Source organism: Aquarana catesbeiana, linkage group LG09, assembly GCF_042186555.1.
Source record: "Aquarana catesbeiana isolate 2022-GZ linkage group LG09, ASM4218655v1, whole genome shotgun sequence".
NCBI lineage: Eukaryota > Metazoa > Chordata > Amphibia > Anura > Ranidae > Aquarana > Aquarana catesbeiana.
In genome coordinates, this window is record NC_133332.1 from 317,155,483 (window position 1) to 317,177,501 (window position 22,019).

The following is a 22,019-nucleotide window of genomic DNA, read 5'->3' on the forward strand; positions in this document are numbered from 1 at the left end:
GCATAGGAACAAATTTGGAAATCCATTGGGGTCTGTAATAGGAATGGCGATGATAAAGACAGTCTACTGTAGAGGTTATAGGGACAACTTGCGCGATCCATTGGGGGTCTGATATTGGGCTGGTGATGTTATTGATGATGACAGTCGGATGAAGAGGGTGTAAGGCAGGGTTTCATCAACCAGGATTTCATGGAAATCTAGGGTTCCTCCAGAGGTTGCTAGGGGTTCCTCCAGAGGTTGCTAGGGGTTCCTTGAGCAATGATCAAATCCTGCCTCTCAGATAAGTCCCCACTGACACCATTCATCTTTTTAGCTATCTCTAAGGGGGTAATTCTTCCCAATGACCACAAGTGTAAGGAGCATTCCTCCCACTGACCATCACACGAATGTATCATGAGCTGTAGATACAGCAATTTTCAGCAGGGGTTCCCCGAGACCAGAAAGTTAATTCAAGGGTTCCTCTATGTTGAAAAGGTTGAGAAAGGCTAGTATAAGGGGCAATTTAGGCAATCTATTGAGTGTCTGTATTCGGGTTGGTGATGATGATAAAGACAGTCTGATGAAGAGGGTATAAAGGGGCAAGTTGGGCAATCCATTGGGGTCTGTAATTTATAAAAAGATTAGGAACCCCGGCATTAGATTGAAGGTCTGGTTAGCTTTTGTATATTTCTCTTTCTTGCAGATTTTGGGCTATTTTGATTATGCATTCACCTCTATCTTCACCGTAGAGATCCTCCTTAAGGTAATAAGAGTCAAAAATTTCTTTCCATTCATTTATATATATATATATATATATTCATATCATATACAGTATATTAGTCTAGTTACTGCTAGACTAATATACTGGCAAAAATTGTAATATATTGCAGCTTACTGGTCCTTAGGTGGGGTGACTGCATTTGTTTTCAAAGAACATTTTCAGCAAGTACAGGAAATACCCGTTGGTCCTGCCAGAAATGCCACATCCTTGTCACTTTCTGTAAGATTACCTGGAAGCAAGAACAATTTTGTCTTTCTTGTGATGATCCCATCACTCCTACGTAATGGAGATGAACAAAGGCAGACGGGTTCGAAGTTCAGACCTGGGGGACAGCCATGGATACAGTGGAGGAGTGAGCGGTGTCACCCTAGGACATGAAGGATGTTATTGGCAGGATCACTGGGTGCAAAAAAAAAATGAATGTGGCCACCATAATCTAAGGACTGTAATGTGCAATATATTACATTTTTTGGGGGTTCAGATAGGGATAAAAGGGAGACTATGGTGGATTTTGAGCAAGTGTGTTAAAGAAATTTCGGAGTTTCCTGTATACCGTATATACTCGAGTATAAGCCGAGTTTTTAAGCACATTTTTTTGTACTGAAAATGCCCCCCCCCCCCCTTGGCTTATACTCGAGTCAAGCACTTTTCTACAGCAGAGAATGACATTTTCCGAACTGAATTTGGGGCCCCGTATGTCGGGGCCACTTGATGCTAGGAATCCCAAATTTGGTGTGCAAACCAACCCAGTGGAACTAGCACTACAACATATCCTAGCACCAAGTGGCCCCAAGATACGGGGCCCCAAAGTCGGTTCGGAAAATGTCATTCTCTGCTGCAGAAAAGTGCTTGACATTTTCTGAACTGAATTTGTTGCCCCGTATCTCGTGCCCACTTGGTGCTAGGAACCCCAGCTTTGGATATGTTTTAGTGTTAGTTCCACTGGGTTTGCACACCAAACTTGGGGTTCCTAGCACCAAGTGGCCCCGAGATACTGGGCCCCAAATCGGTCAACTGTGTCCATCTGCAGCAATGTCATTTCGGGACCCTTTGGGTCCAGAGACCCCAAATTTTGGCTGCAGCTAGGGGGGCATCTAGGAACCCTTAACTACCGAGTTTGAAGTTCGGGGGACCTATGGCTGCAAATGGGCACAGTGAGGCTGCAAATGGGCACAGTGAGGCTGCAAATGGGCATTGCTGACCCTCTTTTCCACTTACAGTAGCTGCGCATTTCTCAACCTAGGCTTATACTCGAGTCAATACGTTTCCCCAGTTTTTTTGTGGTAAAATTAGGTGCCTCGGCTTATATTCGGGTCGGCTTATACTCGAGTATATACGGTAATAAATTTTATGGTATAAATTCCATAATCTTACAAATAAATCTCTAATACAGACCAGCTTTCCTGCCACAATGTGTGCAATGCCTGCTGGGCTTTCTAATATCAAAGCCCAGCACTAGTTTGGCACTTACCCCAGCTCTCATTTTTACTGGGACTGTAGGAAGTCCAAACTATTGAGATGTCACCAGACCAGGAATGGAGGTTCATGTCTCAGACAGGATCTCCCTTTCTTCGGAGAAATCTCATCTGACTTCCTGTTTGTCTCGGGACAGGAAGTGAAAAAAAAATCTCAATAGACACAGACAGATAGAAAAGAAACAATATTTTTTACTTTCTGCTAAAACAAAAATTAAAAAAAATACAATAACTAAATGTAAAAAAACAAATGTCTTCAGAAATTTAGGCCAATATGTATTCTGCTACGTTTGACCTCCAGAAGATTTACCCCCCCCTTTCATGACCAGGCCATTTTTTGTGATAAGGCACTGCGTTACTTTAACTGACAAATGTCATGCAACGCTGTACCCAAATAAAATTTGATATCCTTTTTTATCCCCTTTCTTTTGTTATTTTTTTTTTTTTTGCCCTATAAACAAAAAAATACCGACAATTTAAAAAAAAAACAATATTTTTTACTTTCTGCTAGAAAAAAAAAAAAAATAAATAAATGTAAAAAAATCAAATTTCTTCAGAAATTTAGGCCAATATGTATTCTGCTACATATTTTTGGTTAAAAAAAACCCCAAAAAAATCCCAATAAGTGTATATTGTTTGGTTTGCGCAAAAGTTATCGTGTCTACAAACTATCAGATATATACTGGAATTATTATTTCTTTTTTTTATACTAGCAATGCCGGCGACTTGCAATATTGCGGCGGTCAGTCCAACACTTTTGACACTTTGTGGCAACCGGTGACTCTAATACAGTGATCAGTGCTAAAAATAGGCACTGTCACTGTACTAATGACACTGGCTGAGAAGGGGTTGACATCAAGGGAGATCAAAGGGTTAAATGTATGCCTAGCCGGTGTTTATGTGTGCTGTATAAGCTGCTTTTACTAGGAGGGGATGTGCTTTGCACGGAAACAAAATCCATCACATTAGACATGTGCAATTCGTTTTGTTCCGAATTTGTTTGTTTTTTGTTTTTTTTTAACAAATTTCGTAAATTCGAATACTCGTAAATTCAGAAATTCGAAAATGTGCAAATCTGAAATAATAACTATTACATTATAGATAATGGAATTTCCTTTCAAATTTGGCTGTTAGTAAACATAACGAATACGAAATTATCCAAAATAACGAATGCCGCATCTAAACGAAGGGAACGTAACGAATAATTAATAATAGATAACAATAATAATAATAAAAACTTATTATTATTATTATTATTTATTATTAATTATTATTAATTATGCTGTACATACATAGCTTCCTGAAAACATACGAATTATCAGAAATAACGAATGCTGCATCTAAAAGAAGGGAACGTAACTAATTAATAGTAATAGAAATAGTAAATAATAATAATAATAATAAAAACTTTTTATTATGGTTTATTATTAATTATGCTGTACATACATAGTTTCCTGAAAACATCCCAGGAAGCTATGAAGGGGAGGCCGGAGGGAAGATTCAAACTGACCAATCAAAACCGTACTTATTAGGAAATAAATGATCTCCTGTTTATTCTACCACAATGCAATGTTACAATGTATCTATTTGCTCTTCATGTTCCTATCTCTGGTGTTTGACGTCTCTTCTTGCCCCCTCCCCTTTGCGTTTCGTCTCTTTTTTTCAGATGATGGCGTACGGCGCTTTCTTGCACAAAGGCTCCTTTTGCAGGAACTGGTTCAACCTCCTGGATCTCCTTGTGGTCAGCGTGTCTCTCATCTCCTTTGGGATCCAGTGAGTCAGGATGATTGTTCCTTTCCTCGGCCTCCCTCCGGGGGGGGGGGGGGGGTGTATATCAGGAGCAGAACATGAGTGTCATTCCAGGTCTTATAAATAGTCAGGCCCATGGCACTGAGTCTGGGGCCCATGCCCTTCTCCCCCCATCCCCATCCTTGTCCCAGCTCTGATGAAAGGGCGGGGCCAGGGACAGTCTGCCCATGGCACTGAGTCTGGGGCACATGCCCCTCCCCATCCCCATTTTTGTCCCAGTTGTGATGAAAGGGGCGGGGCCAGGGACAATCAGCCCATGGCACTGAGTCTGGGGCACATGCCCTCCCCCCCCCCCATTCCCATCCTTGTCCCAGTTGTGATGAAAGGGGCAGGGCCAGGGACAGTCAGCCCATGGCACTGAGTCTGGGGCACATGCCCCTTCTCCCCCCATCCCCATCCTTGTCCCAGTTGTGATGAAAGGGGCGGGGCCAGGGACAGTCAGCCCATGGCACTGAGTCTGGGGCACATGCCCCTCCTCCCATCCCCATTCTTGTCCCATGTGTGATGAAAGGGGCGGGGCCAGGGACAGTCAGCCCATGGAACTGAGTCTGGGGCACATGCACCTTCTCCCCCCCATCCCCATTCTTGTCCCTGTTGTGATGAAAGGTGCAGGGCCAGGGACAGTCAGCCCATGGCACTGTGTCTGGGGCACATGCCCCTTTCCCCCCCCCATCCCCATTCTTGTCCCAGTTGTGATGAAAGGGGCGGAACCAGAAACAATCAGCCCATGGAACTGAGTCTGGGGCACATGCCCCTTCTGCCCCCCCATCCCCATTTTTGTCCCAGTTGTGATGAAAGTGGCGGGGCCAGGGACTAGTCAGCCCATGGCACTGAGTCTGGGGTACATGCCCGTTTTAGAACCGGTCGCTGTGACCTGACGCCCGTTGTGTTTGTATTGCAGCTCCAGCGCCATCTCGGTGGTGAAGATTCTGCGTGTGCTGAGAGTGCTGCGTCCGCTGAGAGCCATCAACAGAGCCAAGGGGCTGAAGGTGAATTCCTGCCATAGAGCACTATAGAGCAGAACGATCACTGACTATAAGGCTGATTTACCAAAGGAGTTGAAAATATTCACTGGAAAAAAAAAAATGTGTGAATATTCACTTCAATGTTCCGTGCTTTACTAAAATATTTCTGGGTGTCTCCTCAGCATGTGGTCCAGTGCGTGTTTGTTGCCATCCGAACGATCGGTAACATCATGATAGTCACCACCCTTCTCCAGTTCATGTTCGCCTGTATCGGGGTTCAACTGTTTAAGGTACGTTAGACGTCATCACTGTACTTCAAGTAAAACTTAATTTTAGCTGGGATCAGACAATTTTTTTTTTTTTTTTTAATTGTTTGAATTTTTTTTTTGGGATCAGACACTTAGGTGATGAATGTACATGGGATTTTTAGCGATCGTTGCAGATTCTTCACTACTGAGACAGGCAATTTAAAGCAAGCCTATACTTAAAATGTAAAAAAAAGTTTAATTTTCTCTAATTCCCATTTGCAAGCAGCAGCACTACTGTCTAGGCACCCCCCTGGCCTACCCCCATCATGTGATCAAGACTTTTCTGACCAGTTCGATACAATGTTTTTTTCCATTATATTAATTTTATTATATTTTTATTATTCATTTTGTTATTATTATTTTTTCCACAAATTTTGTGTTGTTATTTTTATATATTTTTTTTATTATTTCAAATGATTATGTTATGCTATTATTTTTTTTTTTTTATTGTATATTTAAAAATATTATTTCATGTTATTATTTTTATTATTATTACGGTATATTATTTTAACCGCTTTCATTCCGGGCCTATTCTGGCATATCTCTCCTACGTGTATAAATCATCATTTTTTTGCTAGAAAATTATTTAGAAGCCCTCAAACATTATATATGTTTTTTTTTTTTTTGCAGAGACCCTAGGGAATAAAATGGTGGTCGTTGCCAATTTTTATTGTCACGCGGTATTTGTGCAGCAATTTTTCAAACACGTTTTTGTTTTGTTTTTTTAAATTAAAAATTTAAAAATAACAAAACAGTAAAAGTTAGCCTGATTTTTTTTATATATATTGTGAAAGATGAGTAAATTGATACCTAACATGTCACGCTTTAAAATTGGGCACACTCGTGAAATGATTTTCAGAGCTTTTCTGCCAGCTACCCCTGCTATAAAGGTACCGGGTTCCACTACAGCACACCAGGACATGAGAAGGGGGACTTCCAAGCCAGGGCGCCAGGTGCAGAAGTGTCAGCGCCAGACCCTGGTTAGAGTTAGGGTTAGGGTGAGGGTTAGGGGTTAGGGTTTCCCCTTGAAGAACAAGGTTAGGACTCAGGGATTGGAATAGGAACCTCCTCCAAAGGTCAGCGGGCGTCTCCCCAGAGGTCAAAGTGTTCTGCCTACCCCAACTAAGTCGGGGAATGAATAAGTCGGGCCATCTCCACACACGGGCCTGGAACTAGGCTCTGCCACCGCCATCTTGCCTTCTCCCCACACATCCAAGAGCGCCAAGAAACAGGCCAAAAGGATGGCACACGCGGCTAAGGAGCAGGGTCTGGGCCCTGGAGTGTCCCTCTCTACCTCTCCGGAGCAAGACAGTGCACAGGATGCCAATCACTAGACCCATCCAGGAGGCGATTAATGCAAGCAAGGCTGCAGTGATGGTAAGCATAGACCATCTGGCCATTGAATGCACATTGATCAGGCATGACTTGGATAAGATCCGTGGGTAGGCTCACAGTGGCTGAGAACAGGATTTCAGATGTGGAAGATGCCCCTCACTCACATGGCAATCAACTATCTGAGTTGCATGATATGGTGAAAAATGCAGCAAAATAGGGCTGATGATGCAGAAGACAGGCAGAGGAGAAATAATGTGAGAATGGTGGGGTTGCTGGAGGGGGCATAAGGGGCCAAGCCGACCACGTTTGCAGAAACAATTCTTCGAACAGTTGCTAGAACTGGGGGAATGTCAGAAACAATGAACCAGACAGTAAAATCACACTTGTTTATTAATAAAAATAAAAAGGTAAATAGAGTAAGCGTAGTCAAAGCCAAGCCAGAGTTCAGTAACCAGATCTGGTAATCAGCCAGGCCAGAATTCAGGGATCCAAGTAGAGGAACAGCAAACAGGATAAGGAGCCAGAAGGGATGTCAGCAAAGCCAGTCTTTAAACAGGAACGCAGGAGATGGTTTCTTGTGATGTGACCAAGGCGAAGGCAGGAATGAAGTGAGCTGGAGATCTTTAAGCAGGCGGGACTGACAAGCAGATCCACAACAGCTGGTTAACTGTGGAGAGAGATGAGAGCTGGCAATTAGTCGACAGCTGAGCGGCAAGCTCAGAGAAGGAAGGGCTGAGGCAGCCCTGACAGGGAACTCCCTCCCACTTATACGTGGTCGAAAGGGCCCACAGGGTTTCCCACTGGCAGATGCCCCCACTGGTGAATTCCCTTGGCCGTTCTTGGTCAGATTCCTGAACTACAGAGACCGGGACATGATCCTGGCAGAATCCAGGAAACACCAGGAGCTGCGGTTTGAAAACGCTTGTGTGATGTTCTTCCCGGATTTCTCTGCAGATACCCAGAAAAAGAGGTGCTGGATATCCGGTAAAGATTGCGAGCTAAGGATATACAGTACAGCCTGCTATATCCCAGCAGGCTGCGTGTCCAGCACAATGGAGCGGTGACATTTTTTGACAACCCACTTGATGCCTGTGAATGGCTGGACAGGATCCCATGAAGCTTGCCTGGACTCTGATAAGTATTGCCCTTTCTCCTTGTTGCGCCTTTATCCAGGTCCTCCATTTGTTCCTGCTGGGGATACATTTTGGGTACCCCCTACTCCATTTTCAAATGCTTGAGCCTGCCTGTTATGCTCACTTAAATGGTGCCAGATGATCAGTAATACAGTTTGCTGCCTTCTTACAACACAGTTTTTGCTCTGAACTTCTCCTTGTCCTGTTATGAGTGGAGTTTTCTGGAATTCACAAGAACATCTACTTGATCTATCGAACATTTGAACATCGGTTGAACTTCCAAGAATGTTTTTTTTGTTTTTTTTTTTTGTTCATGTTTGGGACTAAAGCTGAATACCAGACTTTGTTTTTTTTCTTTAAATTTTTTCTTTTTCTCTTTTGGTTCTGGTATAATGGCAGGGGAGGGGGGTTTGTCTTAGTTTAAGCTCGGTTCCCAGCTCTCACGGGTATTTCGGCACCAAATGCGGGTGGCAGTGCCCACTTATTTCAGTGCACACTAGCGTTTTTCTTGCATGGGCTCTCGGGCTCCAGCAACAAAATATTTCAACCCTATTGCTATGGCTAACCAGATTAAAATAGTATCTCGGAATGTGCGGGGGATAAATAGCAAATTCAAACGGGCCACAGTGTTTCAGTATCTTAAGCAAACTAAGCCGCATGTCGTCCTCTTACGGGAGACACACCTGGATGGCAACAGGATTCCTGCGATGCGAATGCCTTGGATACAAAGGACATTTCATGCTACATACTCAACTTTTGCAAGGGGAGTTTCCATTCTTATCAGCAAGGCGGGTTCCCTGCACTATCCATGAGGTGTTCTCGGACCTGGAGGGGATCATATGTGGCAGTGGGTCCTGGATATTTGCTATTTAAAGCTGTTGTTGGTGAATATTTACTTACCTCCCCCATTTACAGTGCAACTGTTATATGATTTGTTTGTTAAGTTGGCTCCTCATGCCCATCTCCCGTTGCTGCTGATGGGGGACCTCAATGATACTTTGGATGCATTGGACTCCTCCAACCCAGGTAGGATGGGTTCAGGGGAGCTCCTGTCCTGGGCGTCAGTGATTGGGCTGACTGAACTATGGCGGTTTCCCCTTGAAGAACAAGGTTAGGACTCAGGGATTGGAATAGGGACCTCCTCCAAAGGTCAGCAGGTGTGTCCCCAGAGGTCAAAGGTCAAGAGGTGTGGCTGACCCATCCCCACCAAAGTGTTCCGCCTACCCCGACTAAGTCAGGGAAAGAACAAGTCGAGAATGAACAAGTCGGGGAAACTGCTTTGCGTGCGCTTCTCATCGTTCATTGGTCAGGATAGATATGGCTTTTGGCAACCCAGCTTTGCTGCCATTTCTGCAGGGGATTGAATATTTGGCGGGGGGGCATTTCTCACCACAATCCACTTTCTCTCTCCTTGGCCTTCCCTATGGGGGAAAGGGACAAGGAGCTGGAGACTCTCTCCTGGTTGGTTGCAGAATGATAAGGTGTCCTCTCACATGCTGGACTCGATTACAGCATATTGGAAAGATAATGAAGAGTCGGCAGACCCTCCTATAGTATGGGATGCATTTAAGGCAGTAGCCAGGGGGGAATGTATATCTGCTATAAAAATGGTGCAGGTGGAGCAGAATGCTGAAATTCTTTCATTACAAGAAAGGGAAAGGGAATGTGCGGAGGACAACGCTGGTAGCCCCTCAGACTCCTCCTATTCGGCCTTGTTGGAGGCCAGGCGTCTGCTCTCCTTACATTTCAATAACCTGGCGCATACGGAGGCTAGCCACAGAGCTAATTCTCTATTCTCAGAGGGTGATAAAAATGGTAAACTGTTAGCGTTGTTGGTAACCAACTACAGCCAGATTGCGAATATTCCTGTCATCAAATGTAAAAATGGAGATGTACCTAATGACCCTTCTATTATTATGGCTAAATTTAGAAATTTTTTTTCCACTCTCTATGCACCCATTCCGAAATATGACCAGACTGCCCTACATACTATCTTGGAGGGTCTTGTTCTCCCGAGTTTGTCGGACTCAGACCGGCTGGCTCTGGACGCCAAGATTACTACCAAGGAGGTGGTTTCGGCCATCTTTGCCTTCCCACCTCACAAGGCCCCTGGGCCTGACGGATTTCCAGCAGATTTTTACAAGTCCTATGTAGATCAGTTGGCCCCCAGACTTACTGCACTTTTAGAGCACTGCTTGCAAGAACAGATGCTCCTTGACTGGATGCTTGAGACATATATGGTTCTCTTATTGAAGCCGGGTAAGGACCCCCTTGAATGTTCCTCATACAGGCCTACTGCCCTACTGAACATGGACTTGAAAATTCTCACAAAAGTGTTGGCGAATAGACTTGCTGGAATTATTTCCTCTCTTGTGGATATCGACCAGACAGGCTTTATGCCTGGCAAGTCTACTGAGACGAACCTGAGAAGATTATTTACCCACTTACAGCTTCCTAATTTTAACTCCCCTACTAGAATCGTAGTTTCTATGGATATTGAAAAAGCTTTTGATTCAATAGACTGGCAGTATATGCTCACAGTTCTGGAGAAAATGGGTTTCGGCCCAGTCTTCAGAAAATGAATCTCACTCCTATATAGCAACCCCAAGATGGCCATTCGGTTGGGCACTAATACGCCCCCTTTCTTCTCAGTGGGCAGTGGCACCAGGCAGGGTTGCCCTCTGTCGCCCTTCCTATTTGCTTTCATGATGGAGCCCCTGGCGGTTGCCTTGAGATCGTCCCCGGAGGTTAAGGCAATTAGAGTAGGTTACCTTGACGAAAGTCTGGCACTCTATGCCAATGACTTGTTGCTGTTTCTAAAAGACCCGAGAGAATCCCTGATGGCCGCATGGCTGCTTATGGTCATATTTACTACCTTCTTGGGTTTGAAGGTTAATTAGAACAAGTCATCTATCCTGCCTCTAGATGCAGGTGCAAAAGAGGTAGCGGACCCTAACTTGTCACTGCGATGTGTTTCCATTATCACATATTTTGGAGTCAAAGTCACGGCAATGGCTGATTATATGCCTCTTAACTGGACACACTTACTGACCTTCTTTAAACAGAAGGCCCACACATGGCAAAAGCTTCCATTATCATTAATAGGGAGGATTAACCTATTAAAGATGAAAATTCTCCCAGTTATATACTTTCTAAGACACGCACCCATATGGATACCTAAAACATTCCTCAGAAAGTTGGATGGTATCACCAGTTCATTCCGATGGTCACCTAAACCACCCAGGATAGGGCTGAAGGTACTGCAGGAACCCTGGGGTCAGGGAGGTTTGGCCTTGCTGGATTGGAGGAAATACTTTATAGCGAGCCAGATGGTGTTTGCTCATCGATGGCTGATTCCGATGCGGGAGACTCAGCCACGGTATTAGAAGCGGTGCACCTTGGATCATATGAGTCTTTGAGGTTGACCATTCATAAAGGTACTAGGTCAGATCTTCCCCTTACGATGTCTATGAAGGCCACCATCAAGGCATGGGAAGAAGCGCTTAGGCTAGCATGCCCCAACCATCTGGGCTTTTCACCCTCAACCCCCTTGTGGATGAATCCCAAATTGCCTCACTTCTATTCCTTTGCGGACCCCATGGTGTGGTTCTCCAGGGGAATCAAACTACTCAAAGAGAGGGGGAATTACTGACCTTTGACCAGCTCAAGCATAGACATGACCTCCCCAATTCTCATTACTTCAGATTTCTCCAACTACGTCACGCCTTCCAGGCCCAGTTTAAAGACAGAGCCATCGAGTCCTTTCCCCCGGACTTAGAAGACCTGCTTACGATTGAGGAACTTCCTATGTGTTACATATAAAGAATTATTTAAGAAAAGGCCATTGGCAGGTCTCTGACATTCAGGGTGAAGACTGGGACGACATGTGGGATCATCCCTTTCAGTACCTGGTAGCAGCGAGAGATAGACTGATCCACTTTAAATTTTTGCATAAAATTTATTATATACCAGCTAGACTGGCTACCATATACCCGAATGTTCCGGAGGAATGTTGGAGGTGTACCTTTTCACCGGCAGCTGCAGACCATATCTTCTGGAGGTGCCCTGGGATCCAACAGTTCTGGACTGAGGTTACTTCCTGTATAGCGGAGGTCCTGGTGGTCCCTGTCCCACTGACAATCAGAATGTGCCTTCTGGGATAAGAGGTGGTTCCATCTCGGGCACACAGAACTCTAATCAATATCTTACTACTTTATGATAGGAAGGCCATATTGCTACATTGGGGTGACCGGAGGCCCCTACCTTGCCCCTTTTGGAAGGGACTGATGAATTCCATGATGCCCTATTATAAAGCGACCTACCTGTCTAGGGGATGTGGGAACAAATTTGATAAGGTATGGCAGGCGTGGTATATCTCTGATGTAATGGTGGTGTAAGAGGCGCGACTTACGTATGCGTTCACTTTTGTGCGTGAGCGCGCAGGGACGGGGGCGCGTCAAAATTTTCTTTATTGCTTATTTAACTTTTTTTTTTTTTCCTTTTAAATTTTCTTTCCCTTTAAATTTATTTTTTGATCACTTTTATTCATTTTACAAGGAATGTAAACATCCCTTGTAATAGGAATAGGGCACTACAGGCCCTCTTTATGGAGAGATGTGGGGTCATCATGGTGTATATTGAGTGTTTTTTTTTTTTTTTTTTATTCATTAAAATGTATTTTTTCCCAAAAAATTGCGTTTTAAAAAAACCGCTGCGCAAATACCGCGTGACATAAAAAGTTGCAACGACCGCCATTTTATTCTCTATAAGACCCCTACATCTCGCCTCTAGGCTGGAAAGACTGAGATCAAAAAATAAAAATCATCTCAGCCTTTCCAGCCGAGTCCCCCCCCCCGGTAATGTTTACTTCCGCCAGGCCCGGACGTGACGTCATAACGTTGCGCCCAGGCCTCCGAAGGTCATAGAGACTGCTAGAGACCATCCGGCCACCGGAAATATCTATGCTCAACTTCCTGCATCGGCGGATTCCTTCTCCGGCTCACTGATTGCACGAGCCGGGTAGAAGCAGCGGAGGGCGGCGGGAGGTGGACATCCCCTCCCGCCGCCTGGAAGGATGATCAAGTGGCTGTACGGCTAAAACCCCAGGACCTCATGTGACGTCCACCTGGGGGGGGGGGGGGAGTATAGACATTTCGATAAATAAGGTCACTTGCTTGTCAACTTTGCCTACAATGCCCTGAATGCTGAATTCTGATCTCTTGGCTTCTGTATTGTAACTGTATTGGCTATTGCTTTTTTCTTTATTGTCTGTATAAGTCATCAGCTGTCCAATCAGGTGGCTGAAAATTTGCCATGTTTTTTTTTTTTACAGGGGAAATTCTATAGCTGCACCGATGAGGCAAAGCACCGTCCCGAGGAATGCAAGTAAGTGTCCCGTCGCCTCTACAACCCATCTAACAAACTTCTGTTAGGCCCCATTCACACATCGCGGGAACTCGTGATATTGGGTGAGCGCTTTTTTTTTTTTTTGCGTGATTCTGGGCCTTAAAGTTGCTGAACCTTCTTTTTCTGCCATTTTTTGTTTACAGGTTTAAATCCGTATTTTTTGCTAGAAAATTACTTAGAACCCCCAAGTATTATACTTTTTTTAAGATTATTATTAGCAGAGACCCTAGGAAAAAAAAATGACGACCATAGCAATTTTTTTATGTCACACGGTATTTGAGCAGCGTATTTTTTAAAACGCAATTTTTTGGGAAAAAATTCATTTTAATGAATAAAAAAAAACAAAAAAAAAAAACACTATATGCCATTTTTTTTTTGTAAAATATGAAAGACGAGGTTACGCCAAGTAAATAAATACCTAACATGTCACGCTTTAAAATTGCGCATGATCGGGAAATGGTGACAAGCTACGGTACTTCAAAATCCCCATAGGTGACGCTTTAAACGCCTTTGCAGGTTACCTGTTTAGAGTCACAGAAGAGTTCTAGCACTAGAATTATTGCTCTCGATATAATGTTCATGGCGAATACCGCACATGTGTGGTGCGAACACCATTTACATAAGCGGGCGCGACTTAGGTATGCATTCGCTTCTGCTCATGAGCACGGAGGGTTGGTGGCGCTTTATCTTTTTTTCTTATTTATTTTACTTTTTGTTTTTACACTGTCCCTTTACCTTTTTTATTCCTTATTTATTTTACTTTTTATTTTTTTTTAAATTTACACTGTCCCTCTAACTTTTTTATTTCTTATTTGTTTTACTTTTTATTTTGTTTTTTTTATTCTTTTATTTTTATTCTGAAATAATAACTAACTAATAATAACTTAACTATTACTTACTATTAAATTATAGGTATTGTCATTTCCTTTTAAATGAACGTAACAAATACAAATTTATCCGAAGTTACGAATTATCCGAAATAACGAATGCTGCATATAAAACGAATGGAACAGATCAAATTAATAATAATAAATAACAATAATAATCATAAAAACATTTTATGATTATTATTATTTATTATTAATCGCTCCTTTCCTTTAGATGCGGCATTCCTTATTTCGGATAATTTGTAACTTCGGATAAATTTGTATTCGTTACATTCACTAACAGACAAATTTGAAAGGAAATTCCAATACCTATAATTTAATAGTTAGTTATTATTAGTTATTTATTATTACGAATTTTGGGATTTTCGTTCTTTCAAATTTTCGGATTTTCCTTTCTTAGTTTCAGATTTTCGGATTTTCGAATTGCCAAATTTTCGAATTTACAAATTTTCGAATTACGTTACGTTCACTAACAGCCAAATTTGAGAGGAAATTCCAATACCTATAATTTAATTGTTATCATTAGTTAGTTATTATTTCGAATTTTTGGATTTTCGTTCTTTCAAATTTTCAGATTTTCCTTTCTTATTTTCAGATTTTCGGATTTTCCAATTTCCGAATTTACAAATTTTTGAATTTATTCATTTTCGAATTACATTACGTTCACTAACATCCAAAATTTGAAAGGAAATTCCAATACCTATAATTTAATAGTTATTATTAGTTAGTTATTCTTTCAAATTTTCGGATTTTCGTTCTTTCAAATTTTAGGATTTTCCTTTCTTATTTTCAGATTTTCGGATTTTCAAATTTACAAATTTTCGAATTACGTTCACTAACAGCCAAATTTGAAAAGAAATTCCAATACCTATAATTTAATAAAGTTAGATATTCTTTCAAATTTTCAGATTTTCTTTCTTATTTTCGGATTTAGGAATTTTCAAATTTGCAAATTGCGATCATAATGAATCACACAAAAAAAAACGAATGAAACGAAAGCGAACAGATTTTTCGGCAGTGCACATGTCTAAAAAAAAGACCCCAAATTTCTTCCTTACCTTTAAAAGCAAAAGAGCAAAAAAAAAAAAAACACATTTTTTTGACCTTTTGCTCAAAAAAAAAAAAAAAAATGTATTTCCAAGCCCAGGACTGGAAGTGATGTCATGACGTTGCTCTAGTCCTCCAAGGCCATAGAGGCTATCAATGAGTATCTACTCTTTGATCGCCTATGGGAGCAGCCAGCCGCACCGTTCTCAGGTCGTTTCTCGGGCGAAGCGGTGTCCCCTCCCACTGCTTCAGAAAGCATTCTAGTGTCCCAATGAGAAGCTATGGCCGATAGCTTCAGCCATAATCCCGGTAAACCTGCAAACTGCAACGTATGGATACTCCTTGCCCCTTTTCTTCTCTGTGCCCCGGGGACCTGTCCCTTGTGTCTGCCCCTTGTCCCAGCCCTGACCCCAAGGAATACAAAGTATCACATGATATATATATATATATACAGTATATATCAGGATGTCCACTTCCTAATTCTACCTTCACCACGCACATTACAGGGGCACATTCATCATCTACAAGGAAGGGGACGTCACCCATCCAATGGTGCGAGAGAGAATCTGGCACAACAGCGAGTTCAACTTTGACAACGTTCTGTCGGGAATGATGGCGCTCTTCACCGTGTCTACATTCGAAGGCTGGCCGGCGTAAGTATTGGTGAATGGCGGAGGGGGGCTGGATCTAGCCTAAGCAGCCAATGGGAATAGGTGGTCAGGGGCACCACTATCTCTACCATGACCACTTGTCGTCGCCTTTGGTGCTCTGCCTGTCCGTGTTACCTTTCTGTGTGTATTGTTGCTGGGGGGGTCAGTTGTAGTTGGACAGGCTCTACTCATGAGAGAGGGATGGGGGAGGAGCTATTACTGCTGGAGGGTCTTTTTTTGTTGCTGGGGGGGTATTTTGTTGTGAGATGATCTATTGTTGCTGGGGACGTCTGTTTTTACTGGCGGGGTTCTATTGTGCTGAGGGGGGGGTCAGTTGTAGTTGGGAGGAATCTACTTTTTGAGGGAGGGATCTATTGTTGCTGGGTGGATTTTTGTTGTTGGGGTGGAGGGTATTTTGTTGTGGATAGATCTATGGTTGCTGGGGACATCTGTTTTTACTGGTGGGGTTCTATTGCTACTACTTGGTCAGTTGTCGTTGGGAGGGATCTACTTTTGCGGGAGGGGTGATGGAGGATCTATTGCTGCTGGCTGCTGGAGAGTCCATTGATGCTGGCTGCTGGGGATCTCTTGTCACTGCGAGGGGGGTCTATTGTTGTGGGAGGATCTATTGTTGCTGGGGTAGTCTGTTTTTACTGGTGGGGTTCTATTGTGCTGGGGGGGTCAGTTGTAGTTGGGAGGAATCTACTTTTTGAGGGAGGGATCTATTGTTGCTGGCTGCTGGAGGGTCCATGGATGCTGGCTGCTGGGAGATGTATTGTTGCTGTTAGAGGTCTAATGTTGCTGGGGTGGATTTTTTGTTGTGTTGTGCCCCATCATTGGTATCAATGGGAGGAATAGTGCCCCATCATTGGTATCAGTGGGAGGAATGGTAACCCATCATTGGTATCAGTGGGGGAAATAGTGCCCCATCATTGGTATCAGTGGGGGGAATAGTGCCCCATCATTGGTGTCAGTGGGAGGAATAGTGCCCCATCATTGGTATCAGTGGGAGGAATGGTAACCCATCATTGGTATCAGTGGGGGAAATAGTGCCCCATCATTGGTGTCAGTGGGAGGAATAGTGCCCCATCATTGGTGTCAGTGGGAGGAATAGTGCTCCATCATTGGTATCAATGGGAGGAATAGTGTCCCATCATTGGTGTCAGTGGGAGGAATAGTGCTCCATCATTGGTGTCAGTGGGAGGAATAGTGCTCCATCATTGGTGTCAGTGGGAGGAATAGTGACCCATCATTGGTATCAATGGGAGGAATAGTGACCCATCATTGGTATCAATGGGAGGAATAGTGTCCCATCATTGGTGTTAGTGGGAGGAATAGTGACCCATCATTGGTGTCTGTCAAGGAGTAGTGTCCCATCATTTATGCCAGTGGGAGGAATTATTTCCTGTTGTTGATGGCAGTGGAAGGAATTGCACCTTATCGTTATCCCACCAACGGGCCTCAGTTTGGAGACCACTGCCCTACTCTATCCAAAATGAATAAAGCCTTTAGAGGTGCTCTAATTTTGCCATAGAGGGTATTGGTAAGCCCCGACACATAATAATTTGATACTTTTCATATATTCTCTTCATAGTCTTCTGTACAAGGCCATCGATGCCAATGGGGAAAACGTGGGGCCCATTTACAATTACCGCGTGGAGATTTCCATCTTTTTCATCGTCTACATCATCATCATTGCGTTCTTCATGATGAACATCTTTGTAGGTTTCGTCATCATCACCTTCCGAGCGCAGGGTGAGCAAGAGTACAAGAACTGTGAGCTGGACAAGAACCAGGTAATGGACTTGGACTTCTTGGTCCCAGACTGGGGACTTCTGTGCACACTTCACACTCGTGATGGACCTTGACCCTCTGATGTAATTTACCTCTTCAGCGTCAGTGTGTGGAGTACGCCCTGAAGGCTCAGCCCCTGCGTAGGTACATCCCCAAGGCGAAATACCAGTACAAGGTCTGGTATATGGTCAACTCCACAGGCTTTGAGTACATCATGTTTGTGCTAATCCTCCTCAACACTATTGCCCTGGCAATGCAGGTACGATATAATTAGAGTATATATAATGTGTCCCAATGTAGAGCCCAGTGCCCGAAAGTCACATTCCAAGCTAGCCTTGTACATCCAGTCCAGTAGGGTACGGCCTCTTAAGCTAGTGCTGAGGAAACCTCGATCCAGATAGCTGCTATATAGAGGTCAACCAAAGCAGGTCACATTCCAGGCTAGCCTTGTACATCTAGTCCAGTAGGGTCCTAGTACGACCTTTAAAGCTAGTGCTGAGGAAACCCCAGTCCAGATAGCTGCTATGTAGAGGTCAACCCAAGCATCTGCGTAGAGATTTCGATTGAAACCACAGAGGAAAAGGCACCCAACCTTCTAGATTAGCCTTTCTCAACCTTTTCAACATAGAGGAACCCTTGAAATAACTTTCTGGTTTCAGGGAACCCCTGCTGAAAATTATCTACAGCTCATGATACATTAGTGTGATGGTCAGTGGGAAGAATGCTCCTTACACTTGTGGTCATTGGGAAGAATTACCCCCTTACAGATAGCTAAAAAGATGAATGGTGTCAATGAGAACTTATCTGAGAGGCAGGATTTGCTCATTGATCAAGGAACCCCTAGCAACCTCTGGAGGAACCCCTAGCAACATCTGGAGGAACCCTAGATTTCCATGGAACCTTGGTTGAGAAACCCTGTCCTAGGTAGAGATGAGCTCAGGTTTAGTCTGAACATGAGTTTGGACCAAACCCAGAAGGAAGGTGTCACCCACTGCTGCCCAATCACCTGTGGCCATTGCATTCCCCGCCCAACAGCTGCACATAAACAAAGGGGCGGAGATGCTTGTGACATCATTGACCTAAATTGACCAAACACAAACTTGTCCCTACTCCTGTGAAATAATAATAGTAATAATAATACTGATAATAATATCTAAATAATTATTTTCTCTATTTTAGCATTATGAACAATCACAGCCATTTAATTATGCCATGGACATCCTCAATATGGTCTTCACAGGACTGTTTACAGTGGAGATGGTGCTCAAACTCATCGCATTCAGGCCAAAGGTCAGTCCAGTCTCTTTTTTTATTTATTTATTTATTTTTTTTAAGTCATGCCAAAAAAATACGCTGTTTAGATTATTTTTCATATTATTTTTTATGTTTATGTATTTTTTAAATTTTTATATGTTTTTTTTTTTTGTTTTGTGGCAATGAGTTTAAAAATACCTTGATGTTATATTTCTGTATATTTAAACACTAATGACTCCATATATGTTATACATTTCTTTACCTAAAAAATAAATCTTATGTTTAAAATTATTAATCCTGATATACTCTAAAGCAGGGTTGTCTAACTCAATTTTATCGCGGGCTACATTAGCAGTATGGCTGCTCTTAAAGGGCAGGTTGTATCTGGGGTGCACTACATACAGAGTGCAAAGTTCAGGAGTGTGCTACATACAGAGTGCAGAGTTCAGGAGTGTACTTCATACAGAGTGCGGAGTTTAGGAGTGCACTATGTGTAGGGTTTAGGAATGCGCTATGTAAAGAGTGCAGAGTTCAGGAGTCCGCTATGTACAAAGTGCAGAGTTCAGGAGACCGCTATGTACAGAGTGCAGAGTTCAGGAGACCGCTATGTACAGAGTGCAGAGTTTAGGAGTCCGCTATGTACAGAGTGCAGAGTTTAGGAGGCTACTTTGTACAGAGTGCAGAGTTCAGGAGAACGCTATGTACAGAGTGCAGACTTCAGGAGTGCGCTGTGCACAGAGTGCAGAGTTCAGGAGCATGCTATGTACAGAGTTCAGGAGTGTGCTATGTACAGAGTGCAGGGTTCAGGAGCGCGTTATGTACAGAGTGCAGAGTTCAGGAGCGCGCTGTGTACAGAGTGCAGAGTTCAGGAGCGCGCTATGTACAGAGTTCAGGAGCGCACTATGTACAGAGTTCAGGAGTGTGCTATATACAGAGCGCAGAGTTCAGGTGTGTGCTGAGTGCAGAGTTCAGGAGTGTGCTATGTACAGAGTGCCTAGTTCAGGAGTGTGCTTTGTACAGCGTGCAGAGTTCAGGAGTGTGCTATGTACAGAGTGTAAAGTTCAGGATTACGCTACATACAGAGTGAAGAGTTCACGAGATGCGCTACATACAGAGTGCAGAGTTTAGGAGTGCGCTATGTACAGAGTACAGAGTTCATTATTATGCTACATACACAGTTCAGAGTTCAGGATTACGCTACGTACAGAGTGCAGAGTGAAAGAATCCACTATGCACATAATGCAGTTTTAGGGGTGCACTACATGCAGAGAGCAGAGTTCAGGGGCACGCTATATACAGAATGCAGGCTTTAGCGGTGCACTACACAAAAAATTCAGGGTTTAGGGGTGCGCTATGTACATAATGCAGGGTTTAGGGGTGCACTACACACAGAGTGCAGAGTCCAGGGGTGTGCTGTGTACAGAGTGCAGGGTGTGCAAACCCAACAGATGGCCCCCAGATCTCTGGGGGTGTATAAGTACAGGGCACCTGCCCGACCTGAACCCAAAACTCATCCCTGGTATGGTGCGTGTTCAAGTGGATCTTCACAGCATCTGAGCACCAACAGCCGAAATGCTATTTAATTCATTTTTAATAATCAAAGCAAAGTCCCCCATCCATGTCTCTGCTTTAATTTGTTGAGAAGTTATTTTGACCCCCCCCCCCCTGCAGCATTTCTGTTTGTGGCCATCATCTAACTCTAAGGATGATTCATGTAGCATTTACTTCCATGAATCCATCTGCCCTTAGCTCAATCATGCATGCAGGAGGATGCTAAGGGTAGGGTGCTAAGGGCAGAATCCATCTGCCCTTAGCTCAATCATGCATGCAGGAGGGTGTGCTTAGCTGAGAAAACCCCCTCCCCCCATCCTGAAGACTCCTGCTATGTATGACATCATTTGCCTAAGCAAGAAACCAGGAAGTAACGGAAGAAATGTAAAAAAATAAAAGTATAAAACCAAGTAAATATGATATACTTTCTTATCTATTTACTAATGCTAGCAGCATGAGGATTTAAAATAATCAATTTTGGTTGGGAGTGTGAAGTTCCACTTTCAGGTCAAGTTTCAAGAAACGAAACCTCCAATGCAGGTGCCGTACCATCTAACATCCAGCAGGTGGCGGAAACCTACAACAAGCAACGAGCATAAGATGGACCATTTTACACATGATGGATGTTATTTAAAAATAAAAAATGTCCAAGTAGAAGCTGAATTCGATATTTACATCTGATATGTGTAAAAACATTAAATTAATTAATGCAATTATTATTATTTATATATATATTTTTTGTTGCAGTTATGCAGAAAATAAATAATAAAAAAAAAAAATATATATATATATATATATATATATATATATATATATATATATATATACACACATACACACAAACCGACCACTTTATTAGGTACACCTGCTCAATTGCTTTGGAACACAAATTGCTAATCAGCCAATCACACGGCAGCAACTCAGTTTAGCCAGCTAGACGTGGTGAAGACGACTTGCTGAAGTTCAAACTGAGCATCAGAATGGGGGAAGAAAGGGGATTGAAGTGACTTTGAACGTGGCATGGTTTGTTGGTGGCAGACGGGCTGGTCTGAGTATTTCTGGGATTTTCACACACAACCATCTCTCGGGGTTAACAAAGAATGGTGGGAAAAAAAGAAAATATCCAGTGAGCGGCAGTTGTTTGGAGGAAAATGCCTTGTTGAGGTCAGAGGAGAATGGGCAGACTGGTTCCAGATGATAGAAAGGCAACAGTAACTGAAATAACCACTCGTTACATCCAAGGTATGCAGAATACCATCTCTGAATGCACAACACATCCAACCTTGAAGCAGATGGGCTACAACAGCAGAAGACCACACCGGGTGCCACTCCTGTCAGCTAAGAACAGGAAACTGAGGCTACAATTGGCACAGGATCACCAAAATTGGACAATAGAAGATTGGAAAAACGTTGCCTGGTCTGATGAGTCTGGATTTCAGCTCCGACATTCAGATGGTGGGGTCAGAATTTGGCGCATGGATCCATCCTGCCTTGTATCACCGGTTCAGGCTGGTGGTGGGGGTGTAATGGTGTGGGCAATGGGGTATCACCGGTTCAGGCTGGTGGTGGGGGTGTTATGGTGTGGGGAATATTTTCTTGGCACACTTTGGACCCCTTAGTACCAATTGAGCATCTTTTAAACACC

At 43.3% G+C, this 22,019-nt stretch overlaps 1 protein-coding gene across 5 annotated transcripts in view; it reads left to right on the forward strand.

Annotated features, from left to right (window-relative positions):
* The window catches only part of CACNA1F (calcium voltage-gated channel subunit alpha1 F), a gene marked incomplete at its 3' end in the record, with an annotated part of 158,349 nt that overhangs the window by 113,753 nt on the left and 22,577 nt on the right, over window positions 1-22,019 (forward strand). For all 5 annotated transcript variants that reach the window (XM_073600743.1, XM_073600741.1, XM_073600740.1 and 2 more), the window contains 9 exon segments: window positions 683-742; window positions 3,902-4,008; window positions 4,946-5,033; window positions 5,192-5,299; window positions 13,118-13,170; window positions 15,632-15,778; window positions 17,370-17,571; window positions 17,670-17,828; window positions 18,749-18,859. In XM_073600743.1, coding sequence (XP_073456844.1) covers window positions 683-742; window positions 3,902-4,008; window positions 4,946-5,033; window positions 5,192-5,299; window positions 13,118-13,170; window positions 15,632-15,778; window positions 17,370-17,571; window positions 17,670-17,828; window positions 18,749-18,859 — 1,035 coding nt within the window.